The 18,880-nt window shown below is 48.2% G+C and overlaps 1 protein-coding gene and 8 non-coding genes across 10 annotated transcripts in view; all 9 read right to left on the bottom strand.

Annotated features, from left to right (window-relative positions):
• LOC128409018 (carnitine O-acetyltransferase-like) overlaps window positions 1-18,880 on the bottom strand; it is a 42,984-nt gene that overhangs the window by 9,436 nt on the left and 14,668 nt on the right. For both annotated transcript variants that reach the window (XM_053379177.1, XM_053379176.1), the window contains exons 4-7: window positions 6,157-6,210; window positions 4,739-4,904; window positions 4,183-4,357; window positions 2,924-3,102 (exon numbers count right to left, since the gene is read on the bottom strand). In XM_053379177.1, the coding sequence (XP_053235152.1) occupies window positions 2,924-3,102; window positions 4,183-4,357; window positions 4,739-4,904; window positions 6,157-6,210 (574 nt within the window). The remainder of the gene's footprint in view (window positions 1-2,923; window positions 3,103-4,182; window positions 4,358-4,738; window positions 4,905-6,156; window positions 6,211-18,880) is intronic.
• Window positions 7,878-7,949, bottom strand: TRNAC-GCA (transfer RNA cysteine (anticodon GCA)). Its single transcript has one exon. It is a non-coding gene; the product is annotated as a tRNA-Cys (tRNA).
• On the bottom strand, window positions 10,158-10,229 carry TRNAC-GCA (transfer RNA cysteine (anticodon GCA)). The gene has a single exon. It is a non-coding gene; the product is annotated as a tRNA-Cys (tRNA).
• Window positions 11,225-11,296, bottom strand: TRNAC-GCA (transfer RNA cysteine (anticodon GCA)). The gene has a single exon. It is a non-coding gene; the product is annotated as a tRNA-Cys (tRNA).
• Window positions 13,394-13,465, bottom strand: TRNAC-GCA (transfer RNA cysteine (anticodon GCA)). Its single transcript has one exon. It is a non-coding gene; the product is annotated as a tRNA-Cys (tRNA).
• TRNAC-GCA (transfer RNA cysteine (anticodon GCA)) lies at window positions 15,371-15,442 on the bottom strand. Its single transcript has one exon. It is a non-coding gene; the product is annotated as a tRNA-Cys (tRNA).
• On the bottom strand, window positions 16,393-16,464 carry TRNAC-GCA (transfer RNA cysteine (anticodon GCA)). Its single transcript has one exon. It is a non-coding gene; the product is annotated as a tRNA-Cys (tRNA).
• On the bottom strand, window positions 17,039-17,110 carry TRNAC-GCA (transfer RNA cysteine (anticodon GCA)). The gene has a single exon. It is a non-coding gene; the product is annotated as a tRNA-Cys (tRNA).
• Window positions 17,559-17,630, bottom strand: TRNAC-GCA (transfer RNA cysteine (anticodon GCA)). The gene has a single exon. It is a non-coding gene; the product is annotated as a tRNA-Cys (tRNA).

Raw genomic sequence — 18,880 nt, 5'->3', positions numbered from 1 at the left:
TAGCCAGAAAGGACTTACGAGAGCTTCCATCTTGAAACAGAGGCGAGGAACCTCTGCCCCTTGGGATGTTTCCAGACTACAATTCTCATCAACCCTGACTATTGGCCTTGCTGCTTGGGGTTGATGAAAGTCAGGGTCCAACAACATCTGAAAGGCCAGAGGTTTCGTCTCCTTTGCTCAATGAGTCACAATGGGCAATTTTTTATTATCTACATTGTCAACACCTATTTTGGATCCTGGCCTTGCCCACTCCTGGTACACCGTCCAGATAAGGTTTCCTACAAGGGGTGAAAAAGTTTCCCCACCCCTGGGATAAAGAATAGGTAAATGTAAAGGTAAAGGACCCCCGACAGTTCAGTGCAGTAGCGGACGACTCTGGGGTTGTGGCGCTCATCTCGCTTTACTGGCCAAAGGAGCCCACATTTGTCTGCAGACAGTTTTTCTGGGTCATGTGGCCAGCATGACTAAGCCTCTTCTGGAAACCACTGCAGCACACAGAAATGCCATTGACCTTCCTGCCAGAGCGGTATCTATTTATCTACTTGCACTCTGACGTGCTTTTGAACTGCTACGTTGGCAGGAGCAGGGACCGAGCAACGGGAGCTCACCCTGTCGTGGGGATTCGAACCTCTGACCTTCCGATCAGCAAGCCCAAGAGGCTCAGTGGTTTTAGACCACAGCACCACCCGTGTACTTTCTACCTATTTCCAGTTCCTCCATACATTCCAAGAGAAGAAGGCTTTTCCTCTCCCCACACATGTACATTTTCCTAATGGCATTAATGATGTTGTTCCTCTTGGCCACATCTACAATTTACGTTTAATGCAGTATCGTCCTGCGTTAAACGTTCATGGTTTTCTACAGTGTTCAACACTGTTCAATAGTCCATCTCTCTTCCTAGGGAACTCAAGTAACTGTAGGTTTGTGAATGGTGTGTGTGTGTGTGTGTGTGTGTGTGTGTGTGTGTGTCAACATCGCTCATCACCCTTAACAAACTACCATTCCATACCCTCCAAGTGTCCCTATTTTCCAGGGACAGTCCTGGATTTACAGGAGCTATCCCAGTTTCTGATTTGATCCCAGAATGTCCTACTTTTCCTTAGGACGTCTCCATTTTCACCAGAGAACTATTGCAAGGTATGGTAGGACATCCCTGTTTTCATCAGAGAAATGTTGGAGGGTATGGAGCTATGCAACCCCCGAGCCAAGGAGATAAGTAACTCTACAACCTTTAGAAGATATCTGAAGGCAGCCCTGTATAGGAAATTGTTTATGTTTAATGTTTTATTATGTTTTCATATATGTTGGAAGCTGCCCAGAATGGCTGGGGGAAACCCAGTCAGATGGACGGGGTACAAATAATAAAATTATTATTGTTATTGTTATTATGGAATACAACGTCCCTACTGTCGTCAGAGAAATGTTGGAGGGTATGCGACAGTGGCTGGAGCCAGAGCGATTGCCAGGTCAGAGCCAACTTCTTATTTCACCTCCACCGTCCCCTTGAACACTCAGCAGGGAGGACAATGGAAGGATAAAGGTAAAGGGACCCCTGACCATTAGGTCCAGTCACGGACGACTCTGGGGTTACAGCGCTCATCTCGCTTTACTGGCTGAGGGAGCCGGTGTACAGCTTTCAGGTCATGTGGCCAGCATGACTAAGCTGCTTCTGGTGAATCAGAGCAGCGCACGGAAACGCCGTTTACCTTCCCTTACCTATTTATCTACTTGCACTTTGACGTGCTTTCGAACTGCTTGGTTGGCAGGAGCAGGGACCAAGCAACGGGAGCTCACCCCGTTGTGGGGATTTGAACTGCTGACCTTCTGATCGGCAAGTCGTAAGTTCTGTGGCTTAACCCACAGTGCCACCTGCACCCCTAATGGAAGGCTAGAAAAGCATTAAATAAATGTGATGACACCAAGTGGAAATAGTGTAGTACACCTTTAAAAAGGCTTGGGTTTCCTCATACCAAACCGCTCTGGCCATGCATCTGACTGGCTATGTTTCCCCATAAGAACCACAAAAGCAACGATCCAATTCTATCCTGCTTGCTTCTGCATTTATTTAAGGACAGCCTTGGCTTAGGGTGTCCCCGAAATGCTGAGTATTTTGCAGGAGAGAGCCAAGAGCATACAGGAGGGCAACCCAGTCGGGTGGGCAGGGTAATAATAAGAAGAATAAGAATAAGAATAATGGAATAGGACGTCCCTATTTTCATTGGAGTGGGACGCGGGTGGTGCTGTGGGTTAAACCACAGAGCCTAGGACTTGCCGATCAGAAGGTCAGTGGTTCGAATCCCCACGAGGGGTGAGCTCCCGTTGCTCGGTCCCTGCTCCTGCCAACCTAGCAGTTTGAAAGCACGTCAGAGTGCAAGTAGATAAATAGGTACTGCTCCAGCGGGAAGGTAAACGTCCTTTCTGTGCGCTGCTCTGGTTCGCCAGAAGCGGCTTAGTCATGCTGGCCACATGACCTGGAAGCTGTACGCTGGCTCCCTCGGCCAATAAAGCGAGATGAGCGCCGCAACCCCAGTCGGCCACAACTGGACCTAATGGTCAGGGGTCCCTTTACCTTGACCTTTATTTTTATTGGAGAAATATTGGGGATGCCATTTCCAAGATTCTTTGGAGGAAGTCATGACTGGGATGATACTGCTTTTAATGTACAGTGCAGAAGGAGCCTTAGTTGCTTCCCTTCCCCTCCAAAAAAAAGCACGACAAAAATAAAGCTACCCTTTTATGTGGTGCCCTATAGATGCTCTGCCTTGTGAGCCCTTCCCAACCTGAAGCAAGACATGGGGGTGGCGGGGGGGAGAGAGAGACACCCCCACTTTCCAAACACCTCTAGTCTGACCACAGCAGCGGTGCCTCCTCCAGGCTTTCAAAAAGGAGTAGCCCCCCCCCTTTACCCTGAAGTTGTCCTCACCTGCAGAGTCTTGTCGAACCAGCGATTGCCGCTATTTGAGTAGCTGCCTCCGCCATGCAGCATCTGTGCCGCCAGACGGCTGCTCGCTAGCGCATCTGAGACTTTCAGGACAGGAGCGTCCAAGCAGACGGTGAAGAGGCTGCGCTGAATGGCACGGGCCGAATCCCGGTTCAGCTTGTCTGGTGGCAAGGAGGGAGAGGAAAGCGAAACACGAAGGTTATGCCAGCCCTGCGGTGCAGCAGAGAAGGAGCGTTGCGCTCACAAGCTAACCAATGCGTTGTTTTGAAGAAGCGGCCCACCAGAGAGTGCTCTCCATGCTGGCCTGGTGTAGACATTAATGCTTGACCCCTGGCTAACTTTATTAGCCTCCACGGTTAAGTGTTAACACTGGGGAGGTCTCGGAATACTGGATTAAGAGAACGCTGTCACATGCAGGTGTGAGGGACTCCCTGGTCCTGAATGGGGTAACTGTGCCCCTGAAGGACCAGGTGCGCAGCCTGGGAGTCATTTTGGACTCACAGCTGTCCATGGAGGCACAGGTCAATTCTGTGTCCAGGGCAGCTGTTTACCAGCTCCATCTGGTACGCAGGCTGAGACCCTATCTGCCTGCGGACTGCCTCGCCAGAGTGGTGCATGCTCTGGTTATCTCCCGCTTGGACTACTGCAATGCGCTCTACGTGGGGCTACCTTTGAAGGTGACCCAGAAACTACAACTAATACAGAATGCGGCAGCTGGACAGGTGACGGGCAGTAGCCACCGAGACCACACAACACCGGTCCTGAAAGACCTACATTGGCTCCCAGTACGTTTCCAAGCAAAATTCAAAGTGCTGGTGCTGACCTTTAAAGCCCTAAGCAGCCTTGGCCCAGTATACCTGAAGGAGCATCTCCATCCCCATCGTTCAGCCCGGACACTGAGGTCCAGCTCCAAGGGCCTTCTGCCAGTTCCCTCACTGTGAGAAGTGAGTTTACAGGGAACCAGGCAGAGGGCCTTTTCGGTAATGGCGCCTGCCCTGTGGAACGCCCTCCCACCAGATGTCAAGGAAATAAACAGCTATCTGACTTTTAGAAGACACCTGAAGGCAGTCCTGTTTAGGGAAGTTTTTAATGTTTGATGTTTTATTGTGTTTTTAATATTCTGTTGGGAGCTGCCCAGAGTGGCTGAGGAAACCATCCAGATGGGCAGGGTGTTAATAATAATAATAATAAAAATTCTATAGCTGACCCAGTCTCCATACAGCATGCACACACAGAGATACCTCTCATGAGAGTGGTGTAGGCCTGTCCCCACGTGTGTCGGTGGTCACTAGTCAGCACTCCGAGGGGCTCCTTATCGGTCTTCCAAGACTGCGCACGGATTCGCTGGAGCTGCCAGTGCAGCTGGTCGACAGTGAGAGGCGTCCCGTCACTGTTGTACACTTCAAGTTGGAAGAACTGCAGGAGACATAAAAAGCAACGTCTTGTAGCAAGGTTTAAGCTTACTGGGAAACAATATAAACAGTGGTACCTCGGGTTACAGACGCTTCAGGTTACAGACTCCGCTAACCCGGAAGTAGTATCTCGGGTTAAGAACTTTATTTCAGGATGAGAACAGAAATCGCGCGGCGGCAGCGGGAGGCCCCGTTAGCTAAAGTGGTGCTTCAGGTTAAGAACAGTTTCAGGTTAAGAACAGCCTCCCGCTGCTGCCACGTGATTTCTGTTCTCATCCTGAAGCAAAGTTCTTAACCCGAGGTACTATTTCTGGGTTAGCGGAGTCTGTAACCTGAAGCATCTGTAACCCGAGTTACCACTGTATAGCGGGACAGCGATAGTTACCTGGAAGTTGCGGACTACCGTGATGTAGGTGGGCGGTCTTCGGCCGGGTGGAGGCAGCAAGACGGAATCGTGTTTCGGCCCTGGAAGTCTGCACGAGGCAAAGATGCGGGAATATTGCTCCATACAGAGAGGGTAGCCTCGGGAATATTCGACTAACAGGGTCTGGCTGGCATGAAGGGGGAAAAGGGGGATAAACAAGTCAATCTGTAAGGTTGCTGCTGCTGCTCTGGGCAGTAGAGGTGATATGGGGTGTGTTTTAGGCAAGGCAGTCCACAAAAGCTGATGCCACAATATACGAATTAGCCTTTATCGTCACATATATGCTCTTGAGGACTACTTATTATTTTATTTAACAAATTTATAGAGTGTTTCACAGCAGAAAGCCGCCAAGTTGAAAACCAAGTTCCAAAAAGCCATTCTGGAAAACTCTAAAAACGATACAGCCTTCTTTACAAGTTCTAAAAACAACAGAACATTTTTTTCTTTCAGCTACACAGTTGCTCCATAAATGACTGGGTCACCCCTCGGGAAAACACTTCTTTCAACAAAAATGTCTTCAGTAGTCAACTAAATATCGAAATGCCTAATTTCAGCTGGTAACCCATTCCAGAGGGCTGAAGCTGCAACACTAAAAGCCCCCCTCTTTTGCTGCATACGAAGCTCACCTCTGAGACACGGAGTACTCTCAGCAGTACCACATTATTAGGAGCAGTTTCCAGGCAGGGATGTATGGGGCAAGGCAATCCCTGAGATATACCCGGGTCTCAAGTTGTTTGGGCTTTAAATGTTAAAAGGACCTCAAAGAACTGACCCAGCCCTGCGATCATCCTCTGAGGACCTTTTATGTGTGCCTCCTCCATGAGAGGTCCGGAGGGTGGCAACACGAGAACAGGGCCTTTTCTGCAGTGGCTCCCCGCTTGAGGAATCCTCTCCCTAGGGAGGCTCGGCTGGTGCCATCATTATATATCTTTAGGTGCCAGGCAAAAACTTCCCTCTAGAACCAGGCCTTTGGACTTAGTTTAAAGTTTAATCTGTGGCCTTTTAGAAGCGGGCAAGATGCTTTTAATGTATTTCTCCTCCCCTTGGTTTTAATTTATCTAAGTGAGGTTTTGGTTTGTCTGTTTGTTTGTTTCCCTGGTTGTACAGCCGAGGTACTAAATTCTTCTGGGTTAAGCCCAAGGGAAGCCCCACATTGAGTATGTTGCAGTAATCCAGTCCTGAGGTTGCCAGTGTCAAGACCACAGTGGCAACAGCCATAGCTGTCTAATGCACACCCAATAGCGCCCTGAAACAGTAGACTCTCCTCTCTCACACACACGAAGATACCCTATGTTTACATCCCACACCAGCAGGTTGTGTCCTGCATGTGACACTCTCTCTCCCTGCACTTCCCAATTTTGCCAGTCCAGAATACTCACTGGTCAATCTTTGCCTTGAAATCCAACACACCAGCAATGAGCTTCGCAGCAAACCTACATGAAGGAGAGATAAAAATAAAATCCCAGGTTAAACGCTCCATAGAGAAGAAGAAGAAGAGTTTGGATTTGATATCCCGCTTTATCACTTCCCGAAGGAGTCTCAAAGCGGCTAACATTCTCCTTTCCCTTCCTCCCCGACAACAAACACTCTGTGAGGTGAGTGGGGCTGAGAGCCTTCAGAGAAGTGTGACTGGCCCAAGGTCACCCAGCAGCTGCATGTGGGGGAGCGGAGACGCGAACCTGATTCCCCAGATTACGAGTCCACCGCTCTTAACCACTACACCACACTGGCTCTCCCAGTGGTTGAGGAAACCTCAAGCTCCAGAATTCATGTACCACTGCACAATACCCCTTAAACACGCTAAAATAGATTCCCTACTTAATAAAATCATTGCCTTTGTTATTATGACCGATGAACCAAAAGGGGAAAAGATCAAGGAAGAAAGCTTCCAAGTTCTCAGGAGCTCTCTGTCAAGCTAAGCTGGGGATGCTTATTATTTTTATACCTTTTAGAAAAAGTAATTATTTTTCAGTGTGAGAGTGAAACTTTTTCCAGCAAACTTTTTCAGCAAGGGGCCACTCCACTGTCCCTCAGCCCTTGTGGGGGGGCGGACTATATTTTGAAAAGAAAAAAAAAACAAATCCCTATGCCCTACAAATAACCTAGAGATGCATTTTAAATAAAAGCACACATTCTACTCATGTAAAAACACCAGGCAGGCCCCACAAATAACCCAGAGATGCATTTTAAATAAAAGCACACATTCTACTCATGTAAAAACATGCTGATTCCCGGACTGTCCGTGGGCCAGATTCAGAAGGCGATTGGGCTGGATCTGGCCCCCGGGCCTTAGTTTGCCTACCCATGGAGTGAAGCATGCCTCCAGTTATAATTCAGGAGCAGGGAAGTGTGATTCAGATCTAGAAAGTTTGGGAAACAAAGCTTATCTGTGCTTTATGCGCAACTATGTGTTTCAGAGCTTCAGAGAGCAGAATCACACTTTCCTTCAAAACTCACCAGAAGAGTGAGGAAAACGGTTGTTTTTATTTCCACACAGAGAGATTTTTTGAACAAAGAGAGATGTTTTTAAGGACTGTATTTATACCTTACTTTTCAAGGGGGTAAAGCCTTTACTGATCAGCTCACAACATAGCTGAGCTAGTATAAATACAATTTTAAACCCATGTACCTTCTCAGCCTCTCTTTAGAATTTTGAATTTAACTATTCAATTAGGAATAATTATTACATTGCCCAGGTAATGTTTAATGGTGGTGTTGTAAAATTCACAAAACTATAATTATGCTAAATACAAAAGAGAGAGCTGGTAGCACCAGATTAGAACCAAGACTCCTTGATCAGAAGTCAAATACCAGAGCAAAGGTTTTTAATCACTAAGAAATCTATGTAAGGGCACCAGATATGTCCCGTATCTTTCTATAAACAGGTTTATTTACATCATAAATTAAGTCCTACTACCATTTTGATCTGCAGACTTGATCTGCAGTCAAATTCTCTACCACTGAGCTAAATGTGGAGAAGCCATCTCTGTGCCACCACTGATCTTGTTTTATACCACTGTTCATGAAAACCATATTACCCACCACAAGTTATTGGAGAAAGCAGGATGGTGGCAAACCAGAAACAAATTCCTCTAAAAAGAGGGGGCACCCGGACTTGAACCAGGGACCTCTTGATCTGCAGTCAAATGCTCTACCGCTGAGCTATACCCCCGGCACATAGGCTTGTCTGCCCAGGAAGCCTTCTTATGGATACTGGTTTTGCTGCATAGTTCTCCTACTGTGTACTTATGACTAATGGCTTTAAATGCTCTACCTACAGGAAACTCTGATCTTCTTCTGTCTTATTGTTGTTGTTGTTTAGTCATTTAGTCGTGTACGACTCTTCGTGACCCCATGGACCAGAGCACGCCAGGACTCCTGTCTTCCACTGCCTCCCACAGTTTGGTCAAACTCATGTTTGTAGCTTCGAGAACACTGTCCAACCATCTCGTCCTCTGTCGTCCCCTTCTCCTTGTGCCCTCCATCTTTCCCAACATCAAGGTCTTTTCCAGGGAGTCTTCTCTTCTCATGAGGTGGCCAAAGTATTGGAGCCGCAGCTTCACTCTTCTGTCTTAGTATATATCAAAATTGTAAGGATGTCATCAGGCTGCAGTTTGTATGGCCAACCAGCAGAGGGCCACACAAACTGCAGTGTGAAAACAAGAGCAGATGGGCAGCTCAGGCAGGCTGTCAGGATGTGGTCCAGGCAAGACACAGAGGAATAGGCAGAACAGACTGAGCCTGCTGCTGCTGCTGCTGCTGCTGCCTCACAGCTTTCTCCATTCCCCTCTTCCTCCACCAGCAGCAGTGGCATGTAGTGAAAAGAGGAAGGTCTAAGCTGCCGCCATGCTCCCCCTGCAACCACAACTGGTGGGGTGAGGAGAGGACTCCCCACTGCCACAGAAATTGACAGGAGAAAACCTCTGGATCGTGAATTGCAGGCTTCCTTCTCTCAATAGTAGGGGCAATGAAGGTGAGATGTCACTAAATGCTGGTTGTGAGGCATGCAGGGAGCTTGACATATCTGTGTGGTGGCAAGACCGTCAGATTGGTCTATGCCACATGCCCGCTTTTGGTCAACAGCATCAATCTGCGGTGTTGGAAAGTAGACAGAGTAATGGAGCTTGCCCTGAACTGCCTCAGCAGCTACGACTGCATGTCAGAAGACAGCTGGTAGATTGGGTGAACTATGATCACTGCAGATGGTGACAGCAGTCACGAAATTAAAAGACGCCTGCTTCTTGGGAGAAAGGTGATAACAAACCTAGACAGCATCTTATAAAGCAGAGACATAACTTTGCCAACAAAGGTCCATATAGTTAAAGCCATGGTTTTCCCAGTAGTGATGTATGGAAGTGAGAGCTGGACCATAAAGAATGTTGATCGCCAAAGAATTGATGGTTTTGAATTATGGTGCTGGAGGAGACTCTTGAGAGTCCCATGGACTGCAAGAAGATCAAACCTCTCCATTCTGAAGGAAATCAGCCCTGAGTGCTCACTGGAAGGACAGATCCTGAAGCTGAGGCTCCAATACTTTGGCCACCTCATGAAAAGGGAAGACTCCCTGGAAAAGACCCTGATGTTGGGAAAGATGGAGGGCACAAGGAGAAGGGGACGGCAGAGGACGAGATGGTTGGATAGTGTTCTTGAAGCTGCCAGCATGAGTTTGACCAAACTGTGGGAGGCAGTGAAAGACAGGCGGGCCTGGCGTGCTCTGGTCCAGGGGGTCACGAAGAGTCGGACACGACTAAACAAAACAAATGGATATGGAATGTTGGTGAGGTGTAAAAGGAGGGGAATTTGCAAGGGGTGGTGGGTTTTGTTGACCTTTCCATTCCACCTTAAGGAACAGACATGGGATTGTTACGTGTCACATGTCTGTTTACATTCCAGCACATTATGCCAGGAACCTCCGTTGTGTGTATAGCTTTTGCTTTTGTTTCTCTCTGAGAGGACATGGCAGAGAGAGGACATGTTTCTTTGTCCTGATTTATGATTAATAAATCTGTAGTTGTAATATGCTTCCACAAGCCTCACACCTATTCTGTGTGCGCAGTTCTATCAGCTGATAGTGTGCCCTGGGTTTGAAGCCTGGGTCGCTGATTTATGTCGGAGCAGAGGTGATGGTCTTCGAACCAGGAAGACCAGAAGGAGACGGTCCAGCCCGGGCTAGCCAGCTGGCCTCCCGGCCCTCTGCATGCCGACAGGTTTGGCAGGGGGTAGTGGATGGGGATGGGGTGGGGATGGTGAGCAATGCGAGCAGGGGCACAGTCTCAGTTACATCGTATTCCACTAAACCTATCTATGAGGTTTCCCATTACAAGCTATTGCGGAAAACAAGCTGCTGGCAACACCTGGAAATACTTTCCTCTAAAAAAAGAGGGGGCACCCGGACTTGAACCAGGGACCTCTTGATCTGCAGTCAAATGCTCTACCGCTGAGCTATACCCCCGGCACATAGGCATGTCTGCCCAGGAAGCCTTCTTATGGATACCAGTTTTGCCACATAGTTCTTTACCCTGTACTTTCGACTAATGGTTTTAAACGCCCTACCTACAGGCAACTCATTCCACATCAAGCTTTCTACTGAGGAATAACCTCCCGCAAATCTCTGTGTTGCAAAGTGCTCTAGAGCAGAGTCAGCTCACACGGAGGCCGCAGCTTTAGGCCCAACAACAATCCCCCCCAAACTGGTTATTACATATGAGAACACTACCTGCACTTCTTCTAGTGGCACATGGCTGGAGAAGATCAGTAAAGGCAGGTGATTTTATTTTTTTAAAACACCACTGATCTTCTTATTTCGTAGTATATAATAAAATTGTAAGGATGTCACCACGCTGCAATTTGAATGGTCACCAATAGGTGGCCCCATGAACTGCAGTGTGAGAAGAAGACAGGAAGCTGGCAGCTGAGGGAGGCAGGCAGCAGTAAGAAGTGTCTCAAATTCCTCCTGTCACTGATGGGGTGGAGGGGAACGAAGGGGAGATAGTAATTCTCCCCTTCGTCCTCCTGCCCTGCTGCTGTTGGAAGCAAGAGAAAAAAGCCTGCCATTTCATACACAGGCTTCTTTCTTTCAGCCCTGGGGGGAATGAGCATGAGACGCCACTTCCCTACACTGTGCCACTACCTACTGATCAAATGCTCATGCGCCATGCAATGTGCCAAGATCCCTGCCACCTCTCCCTCTCACCAAACAGCAGTGGCCTGCAATGCTGGGAAGCTGGGAGAGCAAGGCAGAACCAGCTACACTTCCTCACCAGCCCCCTTAAAAAATGGGAGCGGGTCACATCTGAGTTTCGAGCAATGTGCAGGGTTGTGCACATATTGGATGCGCATAAAATGGTTGCAGCCTCTATTTCCTTAAACCCGTCTACAAGGTTACCCACCACAAGCTATTGGAGAAAGTGAGGAGGTGGCAAACCACAAACAAATTCCTCTAAAAAGAGGGGGCACCCGGACTTGAACCAGGGACCTCTTGATCTGCAGTCAAATGCTCTACCGCTGAGCTATACCCCCGGCACATAGGCATGTCTGCCCAGCAAGCCTTCTTATGGATACTGGTTTTGCCGCATAGTTCTCCTACTGTGCACTTATGACTAATGGTTTAAATGCTCTACCTACAGGAAACTCTGATCTTCTTCTGTCTTGTTGTTGTTATTGTTTAGTCATTTAGTCGTGTCCGTCTCTTCGTGACCCCATGGACCAGAGCACTCCAGGCACTCCTGTCTTCAACTGCCTCCTGCAGTTTGGTCAAACTCATGCTGGTAGCTTCGAGAACACTGTCCAACCATCTCGTCCTCTGTCGTCCCCTTCTCCTTGTGCCCTCCATCTTTCCCAACATCAGGGTCTTTTCCAGGGAGTCTTCTCTTCTCATGAGGTGGCCAATGTATTGGAACCTCAGATTCACTCTTCTGTCTTAGTATATATCAAAATTGTAAGGATGTCATCAGGCTGCAGTTTGTATGGCCAACCAGCAGAGGGCCACAGACTGAGCCTGCTGCTGCTGCCTCACAGCTTTCTCCATTCCCCTCTTCCTCCACCAGCAGCAGTGGCATGTAGTGAAAAGAGGAAGGTCTAAGTGGCTGCCATGCTCCCCCTGCGACCACAACTGGTGGGGTAAGGAGAGGACCCCCCACTGCCACAGAAATTGATAGGGGGAAACCTCTGGATTGTGAATTGCAGGCTTCCTTCTCTCGGTAGTAGGGGCAATGAAGGTGAGATGTCACTAAATGCTGGTTGTGAGGCATGCAGGGAGCTTGACATATCTGTGTGGTGGCAAGACCGTCAGATTGGTCTATGCCACATGTCCGCTTTTGGTCAACAGCATAAATCTGCAGTGTTGGAAAGTAGACAGAGTAATGGAGCTTGCCCTGAACTGCCTCAGCAGCTACTACGGCATGTCAGAAGACGGCTGGTAGATTGGATGAACTATGATCACTGCAGATGGTGACAGCAGTCACGAAATTAAAAGACGCCTGCTTCTTGGGAGAAAGGTGATGACAAACCTAGACAGCATCTTATAAAGCAGAGACATCACCTTGCCAACAGAGGTCCGTATTGTTAAAGCTATGGTTTTCCCAGTAGTGATGTATGGAAGTGAGAGCTGGACCATAAAGAAGGCTGATCGCCGAAGAATTGGTGCTTTTGAATTCTGGCGCTGGAGGAGAATCTTGAGAGTCCCATGGACTGGAAGAAGATCAAACCTCTCCATTCTGAAGGAAATCAGCCCTGAGTGCTCACTGGAAGGACAGATCGTGAAGCTGAGGCTCCAGTACTTTGGCCACCTCATGAGAAGAGAAGACTCCCTGGAAAAGACCCTGATGTTGGGAAAGATGGAGGGCACAAGGAGAAGGGGACGGCAGAGGACGAGATGGTTGGATAGTGTTCTTGAAGCTACCAGCATGAGTTTGACCAAACTGTGGGAGGCAGTGAAAGACAGGAGGGCCTGGCATGCTCTGGTCCATGGGGTCACGAAGAGTCGGACACGACTAAACAAAACAAATGGATCTGGAATGTTGGTGAGGTGTAAAAGGAGGGGAATTTGCAAGGGGTGGTGGGTTTTGTTGACCTTTCCATTCCACCTTAAGGAACAGACATGGGATTGTTATGTGTCACATGTCTGTTTACATTCCAGCACAGTATGCTGGGTACTTCCTTTGTGTGTATAGCTTTTGCTTTTGTTTCTCTCTGAGATTACATGAGAGAGAGACGACATGTCTCTTTGTCCTGATTTATGATTAATAAATCTGTAGTAGTAGTATGCTTCCACAAGCCTCATGCCTATTCTGTGTTCGCAGTTCTATCAGCTGATAGTGTGCCCTAGGTTTGAAGCCCGGGTCTCTGATTTATGTCGGAGCAGCGGCGATGGTCTTCGCACCGGGAAGACTGGAAGGAGATGGTCCAGCCAGGGCTAGCCAGCTGGCCTCCCGGCCCTCTGCATGCTGACAGGTTTGGTAGGGGGTAGTGGCTGGGTGGGGATGGTGAGCAATGCGAGCAGGGGCACAGTCTCAGTTACATCGTATTCCACTAAACCTATCTATGAGGTTTCCCATTACAAGCTATTGCGGAAAACAAGCTGCTGGCAACACCTGGAAATACATTCCTCTAAAAAAGAGGGGGCACCCGGACTTGAACCAGGGACCTCTTGATCTGCAGTCAAATGCTCTACCGCTGAGCTATACCCCCGGCACATAGGCATGTCTGCCCAGGAAGCCTTCTTATGGATACCAGTTTTGCCACATAGTTCTCTACCATGTACTTTCGACTAATGGTTTTAAACGCCCTACCTATAGGCAACTCATTCCACATCAAGCTTTCTACTGAGGAATAACCTCCCGCAAATCTCTGTGTTGCAAAGTGCTCTAGAGCAGAGTCAGCTCACACGGAGGTCACAGCTTTAGGCCCAAAAACAATCCCCTGCAAACTGGTTATTACATATGAGAACACTACCTGCACTTCTTCTAGTGGCACATGGCAGGAGAAGATCAGTAACGGCGGGTATATAGAGCTTAGATAGATAGATATAGATGATATAGATATAGATGATATAGATAACCACCACTGATCTTATTTCGTAGTATATAATAAAATTGTAAGGATGTCACCACGCTGCAATTTGAATGGTCACCAACAGGTGGCCGCATGGCAATGTATGTGGAGAGATGATTTCCAGAGCCCATGGGTAAAAAATTTACAACTGAAAATTACGGCAATGGGAATCTCCCCATCCAAATTACTAGAGCAGGATATAGTTCCAGCTAAAAGAACAGTAACCTGTAAACTAGAGGAGATGGACTTGCAACAGAAAATGGTCTTGGGCAATGGTACCTGCTCACCTCTAAACCTTGGTTTATTACCCCTCTTAAGGCTCCCAAACTATTTGAATTCCTTAACTTCTTCGGCTCATAGATATGCCTTTGTAAAGGCAAGATTCAACACCTTCCCATCGAACGTGCTGAGAAATAGATTCTCCAATGGACAGATATAGCTCTTATGTGATTGTAATTGTGGGGCACCGGAATCGTTGCATCACATAATTTTTGATTGTGCTTTTCACTCATCGGCCAGGAGCAAGTTTCTTGCTCAGTATCTAAAGGGAATTGCCGATGATACGAATGAAGCCAAACTGAGATATCTATTAAATGATGATGACCCCCTAAGATCACTCATGGTTGCCAGATTCTTGATCAGCGTCCTATCCCTAAAGAAGAGAAACGGACTCCTGTGTGGCTCGGATAATCTCTTTAAACTATGATCTATGTTTTAGGATGTAATTAGGTGATTTCACCATTGATGTCTTCTACTAATTTATGAGTAGAGGGCGATGTTTATGTTACAAATTTATTGTAATGTATGATGTTGGTCTTTTGTTTTTGTTTTGCTTTGGTTCTTTTCTGTTTTTCGTAAGTCTTGGCGGTTTTAAATTTGGAGGTTTAAGTACATTATGTTGGTATGGGAAACTCTCGTGTGATGGGCCAATGGCCGTAATAAAGATCAATACAATACAATAGGTGGCCGCATGAACTGCAGTGTGAGAAAAGGACATGAAGCCGGCAGCTGAGGGAGGCAGACAAGAGTAAGCAGTGTCTCAAATTCCTCCTGTCACTGATGGGGTGGAGGGGAACGAAGGGGAGATAGTAATTCTCCCCTTCGTCCTCCTGCCCTGCTGCTGTTGGAAGCAAGAGAAAAAAGCCTGTCATTTAATACACAGGCTTCTTTCTTTCAGCCGTGGGGGGAATGAGCATGAGACGCCACTTCCCTACACTGTGCCACTGCCTACTGATCAAATGCTCATGCGCCATGCAATGTGCCAAGATCCCTGCCACCTCTCCCTCTCAGGAAACAGCAGTGGCCTGCAATGCTGGGAAGCTGGGAGAGCAAGGTAGAACCAGCTGCACTTCCTCACCAACCCCCTTAAAAAATGGGGGGATCACATCGGGGTTTGGAGCAATGTGCAAGGTCGCGCACATTTCGGACGCGCATAAAATGGTTGCAGCCTCTATTTCCTTAAACCCGTCTACCAGCTTACCCACCACAAGCTATTGGAGAAAGTGAGGAGGTGGCAAACCAGAAACAAGTTCCTCTAAAAAGAGGGGGCACCCGGACTTGAACCAGGGACCTCTTGATCTGCAGTCAAATGCTCTACCGCTGAGCTATACCCCCGGCACATAGGCATGTCTGCCCAGGAAGCCTTCTCATGGATACCAGTTTTGCCACATAGTTCTCTACCCTGTACTTTCGACAAATGGTTTAAACACCCTACCTACAGGCAACTCACTGCACATCAAGCTTTCTACTGAGGAATAACCTCCCGCAAATCTCTGTCTTGCAAAGTGTTCTAGAGCAGAGTCAGCTCACACGGAGGCCGCAGCTTTAGGCCCAACAACAATCCCCCCAAACTGATTATTACATATGAGAACACTACCTGCACTTCTTCTGGTGGCACATGGCTGGAGAAGATCAGTAAAGGCGGGCAATTTTATTTTTTTTAACCACCACTAATCTTTTTTCATAGTACTGTATATAGTAAAATTGTAAGGATGTCACCACGCTGTAATTTGAATGGTCACCAACAGGTGGCCCAATGAACTGCAGTGTGAGAAGAGGACAGGAAGCTGGCAGCTGAGGGAGGCAGGCAACAGTAAGCAGTGTCTCAAATTCCTCCTGTCACTGATGGGGTGGAGGGGAACGAAGGGGCGTCCTCCTGCCCTGCTGCTGTTGGAAGCAAGAGAAAAAAGCCTGCCATTTCATACACAGGCTTCTTTCTTTCAGCCGTGGGGGGAATGAGCATGAGATGCCACTTCCATACACTGTGCCACTACCTACTGATCAAATGCTCATGCGCCATGCAATGCGCCAAGATCCCTGCCACCTCTCCCTCTCACGAAACAGTAGTGGTCTGCAATGCTGGGAAATCAAGGCAGAACAGCTGCGCCTTCTCACCAGCCCCTTTAAAAATGGGGGGGTCACATCCAGGTTTGGAGCAGTGTGCACGGTCGTGCACATTTTGGACGCGCAGAAAATGGTTGCAGCCTCTATTTCCCTAAACCCGTCTACAAGGTTACCCACCACAAGCTATTGGAGAAAGTGAGGAGGTGGCAAACCCTAAAAAGAGGGGGCACCCGGACTTGAACCAGGGACCTCTTGATCTGCAGTCAAATGCTCTACCGCTGAGCTATACCCCCAGCACATAGACATGTCTGCTTAGGGTGCCTTCTTATGGATACTAGTTTTGCCACATAGTTTTTACCATGTACTTACGACTAATGATTTTAAATACTCTGCCTACAGGAAACACTGGCCGCATCATTTTTTTCTTCTGCGGAACAACCTGCTGCTAATTTATGGGTTCTTGAGCAGAGTCAGCTCACACAGTGCACTAGGTATTTCTTTGGGCCCACCATCCCCTTGCAAACTGAGATTACGTCTGAGAAAAACAGCTTAAACATCCTGTATCTGCACATGGCGGAGGAAGATCAGTAAAGGTGAGGAAACCATATAATAAAAATGTAAGGCTGTCGTCACATTGCAGTTTGTATGGTCACTGATAGATGGCCACACTAACTGCAGTGTTACAACAGAACAGTAGGCTGGCAGCTCAGGAGCAAGGAGCAGAGAGCATGGTGATAGAGGGAATCTGATGCAACTGCCACCATGCAATGCACTGAGCTCTGAGCACCTTCCCCTTGCAGTAAGCAGCGGGAGCCTGCAATGTTGGGAAGGCAGGAGAACAGCGGAGCCCTACCTGCCACTAAAAAGAGGGGGCACCCGGACTTGAACCAGGGACCTCTTGATCTGCAGTCAAATGCTCTACCGCTGAGCTATACCCCCGGCACATAGACATGTTTGCCCAGCAAGCGTTCTTATAGATACGGGTTTTGCCACATTGTTCTCTGCTGTGTACTTACGGCTAATGGTTTTAATTGCTCCACCTATAGGCAACTTTTGCCACATCATCATTTTTTTCCCCTGCTGAGCAACCACCTCCTGCAAACTTCTGCATTGCAAAAGGCTGTTGAGTACACAGTCAACTCATGCAGAGTCCTGGCCCAGCCATCATCTGCTTGCAGGCTGAGAGGACACCTGGGAAAACTACCTACACTTCCTATTGTTGCACAAGGCAGGCGAAGATGAGTAAAGTTAGGGAAATAACCTTTCTACCATCACTGATCTTCCTGTTCTACATCAAATTTCATTAAAAGCATCTCCCATGCTACCCACCACAAGCTATTGGAGAAAGTGAGGAGGTGGCAAACCACAAACAAATTCCTCTAAAAAGAGGGGGCACCCGGACTTGAACCAGGGACCTCTTGATCTGCAGTCAAATGCTCTACCGCTGAGCTATACCCCCGGCACCTAGGCATGCCTGCCCAGCAAGCCTTCTTACGGATACTGGTTTTGCCACATAGTTCTCCTCCTGTGTACTTATGACTAACAACTGCAAACATTATACCTAGCAGGCAACGCTTCCACATCAATCTGTGCATTGCAAAGGGTTTCTGGAGCAGCTTGGTGGCCTCCAGATGTCTAGAACGTCCAACTCTCATCAGTCCAAACAGCTGGAGGACACAGCTAGTTTATGTGTTCGGAGCCTTGAGGCTGGACTACTGTAGTGTGCTCTATTTGGGGTTGCCCTAGGGCCTGGCTCAAAAGCTCTGGCTGGTGCAGAATGTGGTGGTTGAGTTGCTGAAGGAACATCTGACCAACAACATGTGACAGAACTGTTAAAGCGTCTGCACTGGCTGCTCATCTACTACTGAGCCAGGTTCGAGGTCCTTGGGTTAATTTACAAAGCCCTGAACAACATACAGTGGAAGCTCGGGTTGCGAACATGATCCGTGCTGGATGCACGTTTGCAGCCCGCACCGTTCGTAACCCACAGCTGCACATCTGCGCACGCGCGGGTTGTGATTTGGTGCTTCTGCACATGCGCGGCCACCGAAATCAGGAAATAACCCATTCTGGTACTTCTGGGATTCGGCGGTCCGTAACCCAAAAAACCCAACCCGAAGCATCTGTAACCTGAGGTATGACTGTACATCCTTAATCTTTAAGTTCCAGCTCGATCCCTGAGATCATCTGCCAGAGCATCACTGATTGTTCCCTGAGATGGCAAATCTCATTTGACAACAGGGAGGTAAAAGTAAAGGGACCCCTGACCATTAGGTCTAGTCGTGGCCGACTCTGGGGTTGAGGCGCTCATCTCGCTTTATTGGCCGAGGGAGCCGGCATACAGCTTCCGGGTCATGTGGCCAGGAGGACTAAGCCGCTTCTGGCAAACCAGAGCAGCGCACAGAAATGCCATTTACCTTCCCGCTGGAGTGGTACCTATTTATCTACTTGCACTTTGACGTGCTTTCGAACTGCTAGGTTGACAGGAGCAGGGACTGAGCAACGGGAGCTCACCCCATCGCAGGGATTCGAACCGCCAACCTTCTGATCAGCAAGTCCTAGGCTCTGTGGTTAAACCCACAGCGCCACCCGCGTCCCCTGACAACAGGGAACTAAGCCTTTAATGTCATAGAATACTAGAGCTGTAGAATTGGAAAGGACCTCCAAGGTTCATCTAGTAAAAGGTAAAAGGCAAAGGACCCGTCGACA

Source organism: Podarcis raffonei, chromosome 2 (genome assembly GCF_027172205.1).
Source record: "Podarcis raffonei isolate rPodRaf1 chromosome 2, rPodRaf1.pri, whole genome shotgun sequence".
Lineage (NCBI taxonomy): Eukaryota > Metazoa > Chordata > Lepidosauria > Squamata > Lacertidae > Podarcis > Podarcis raffonei.
Note: the sequence above shows the minus strand (reverse complement) of the source record. Positions and strands in the feature narration are given on the sequence as shown.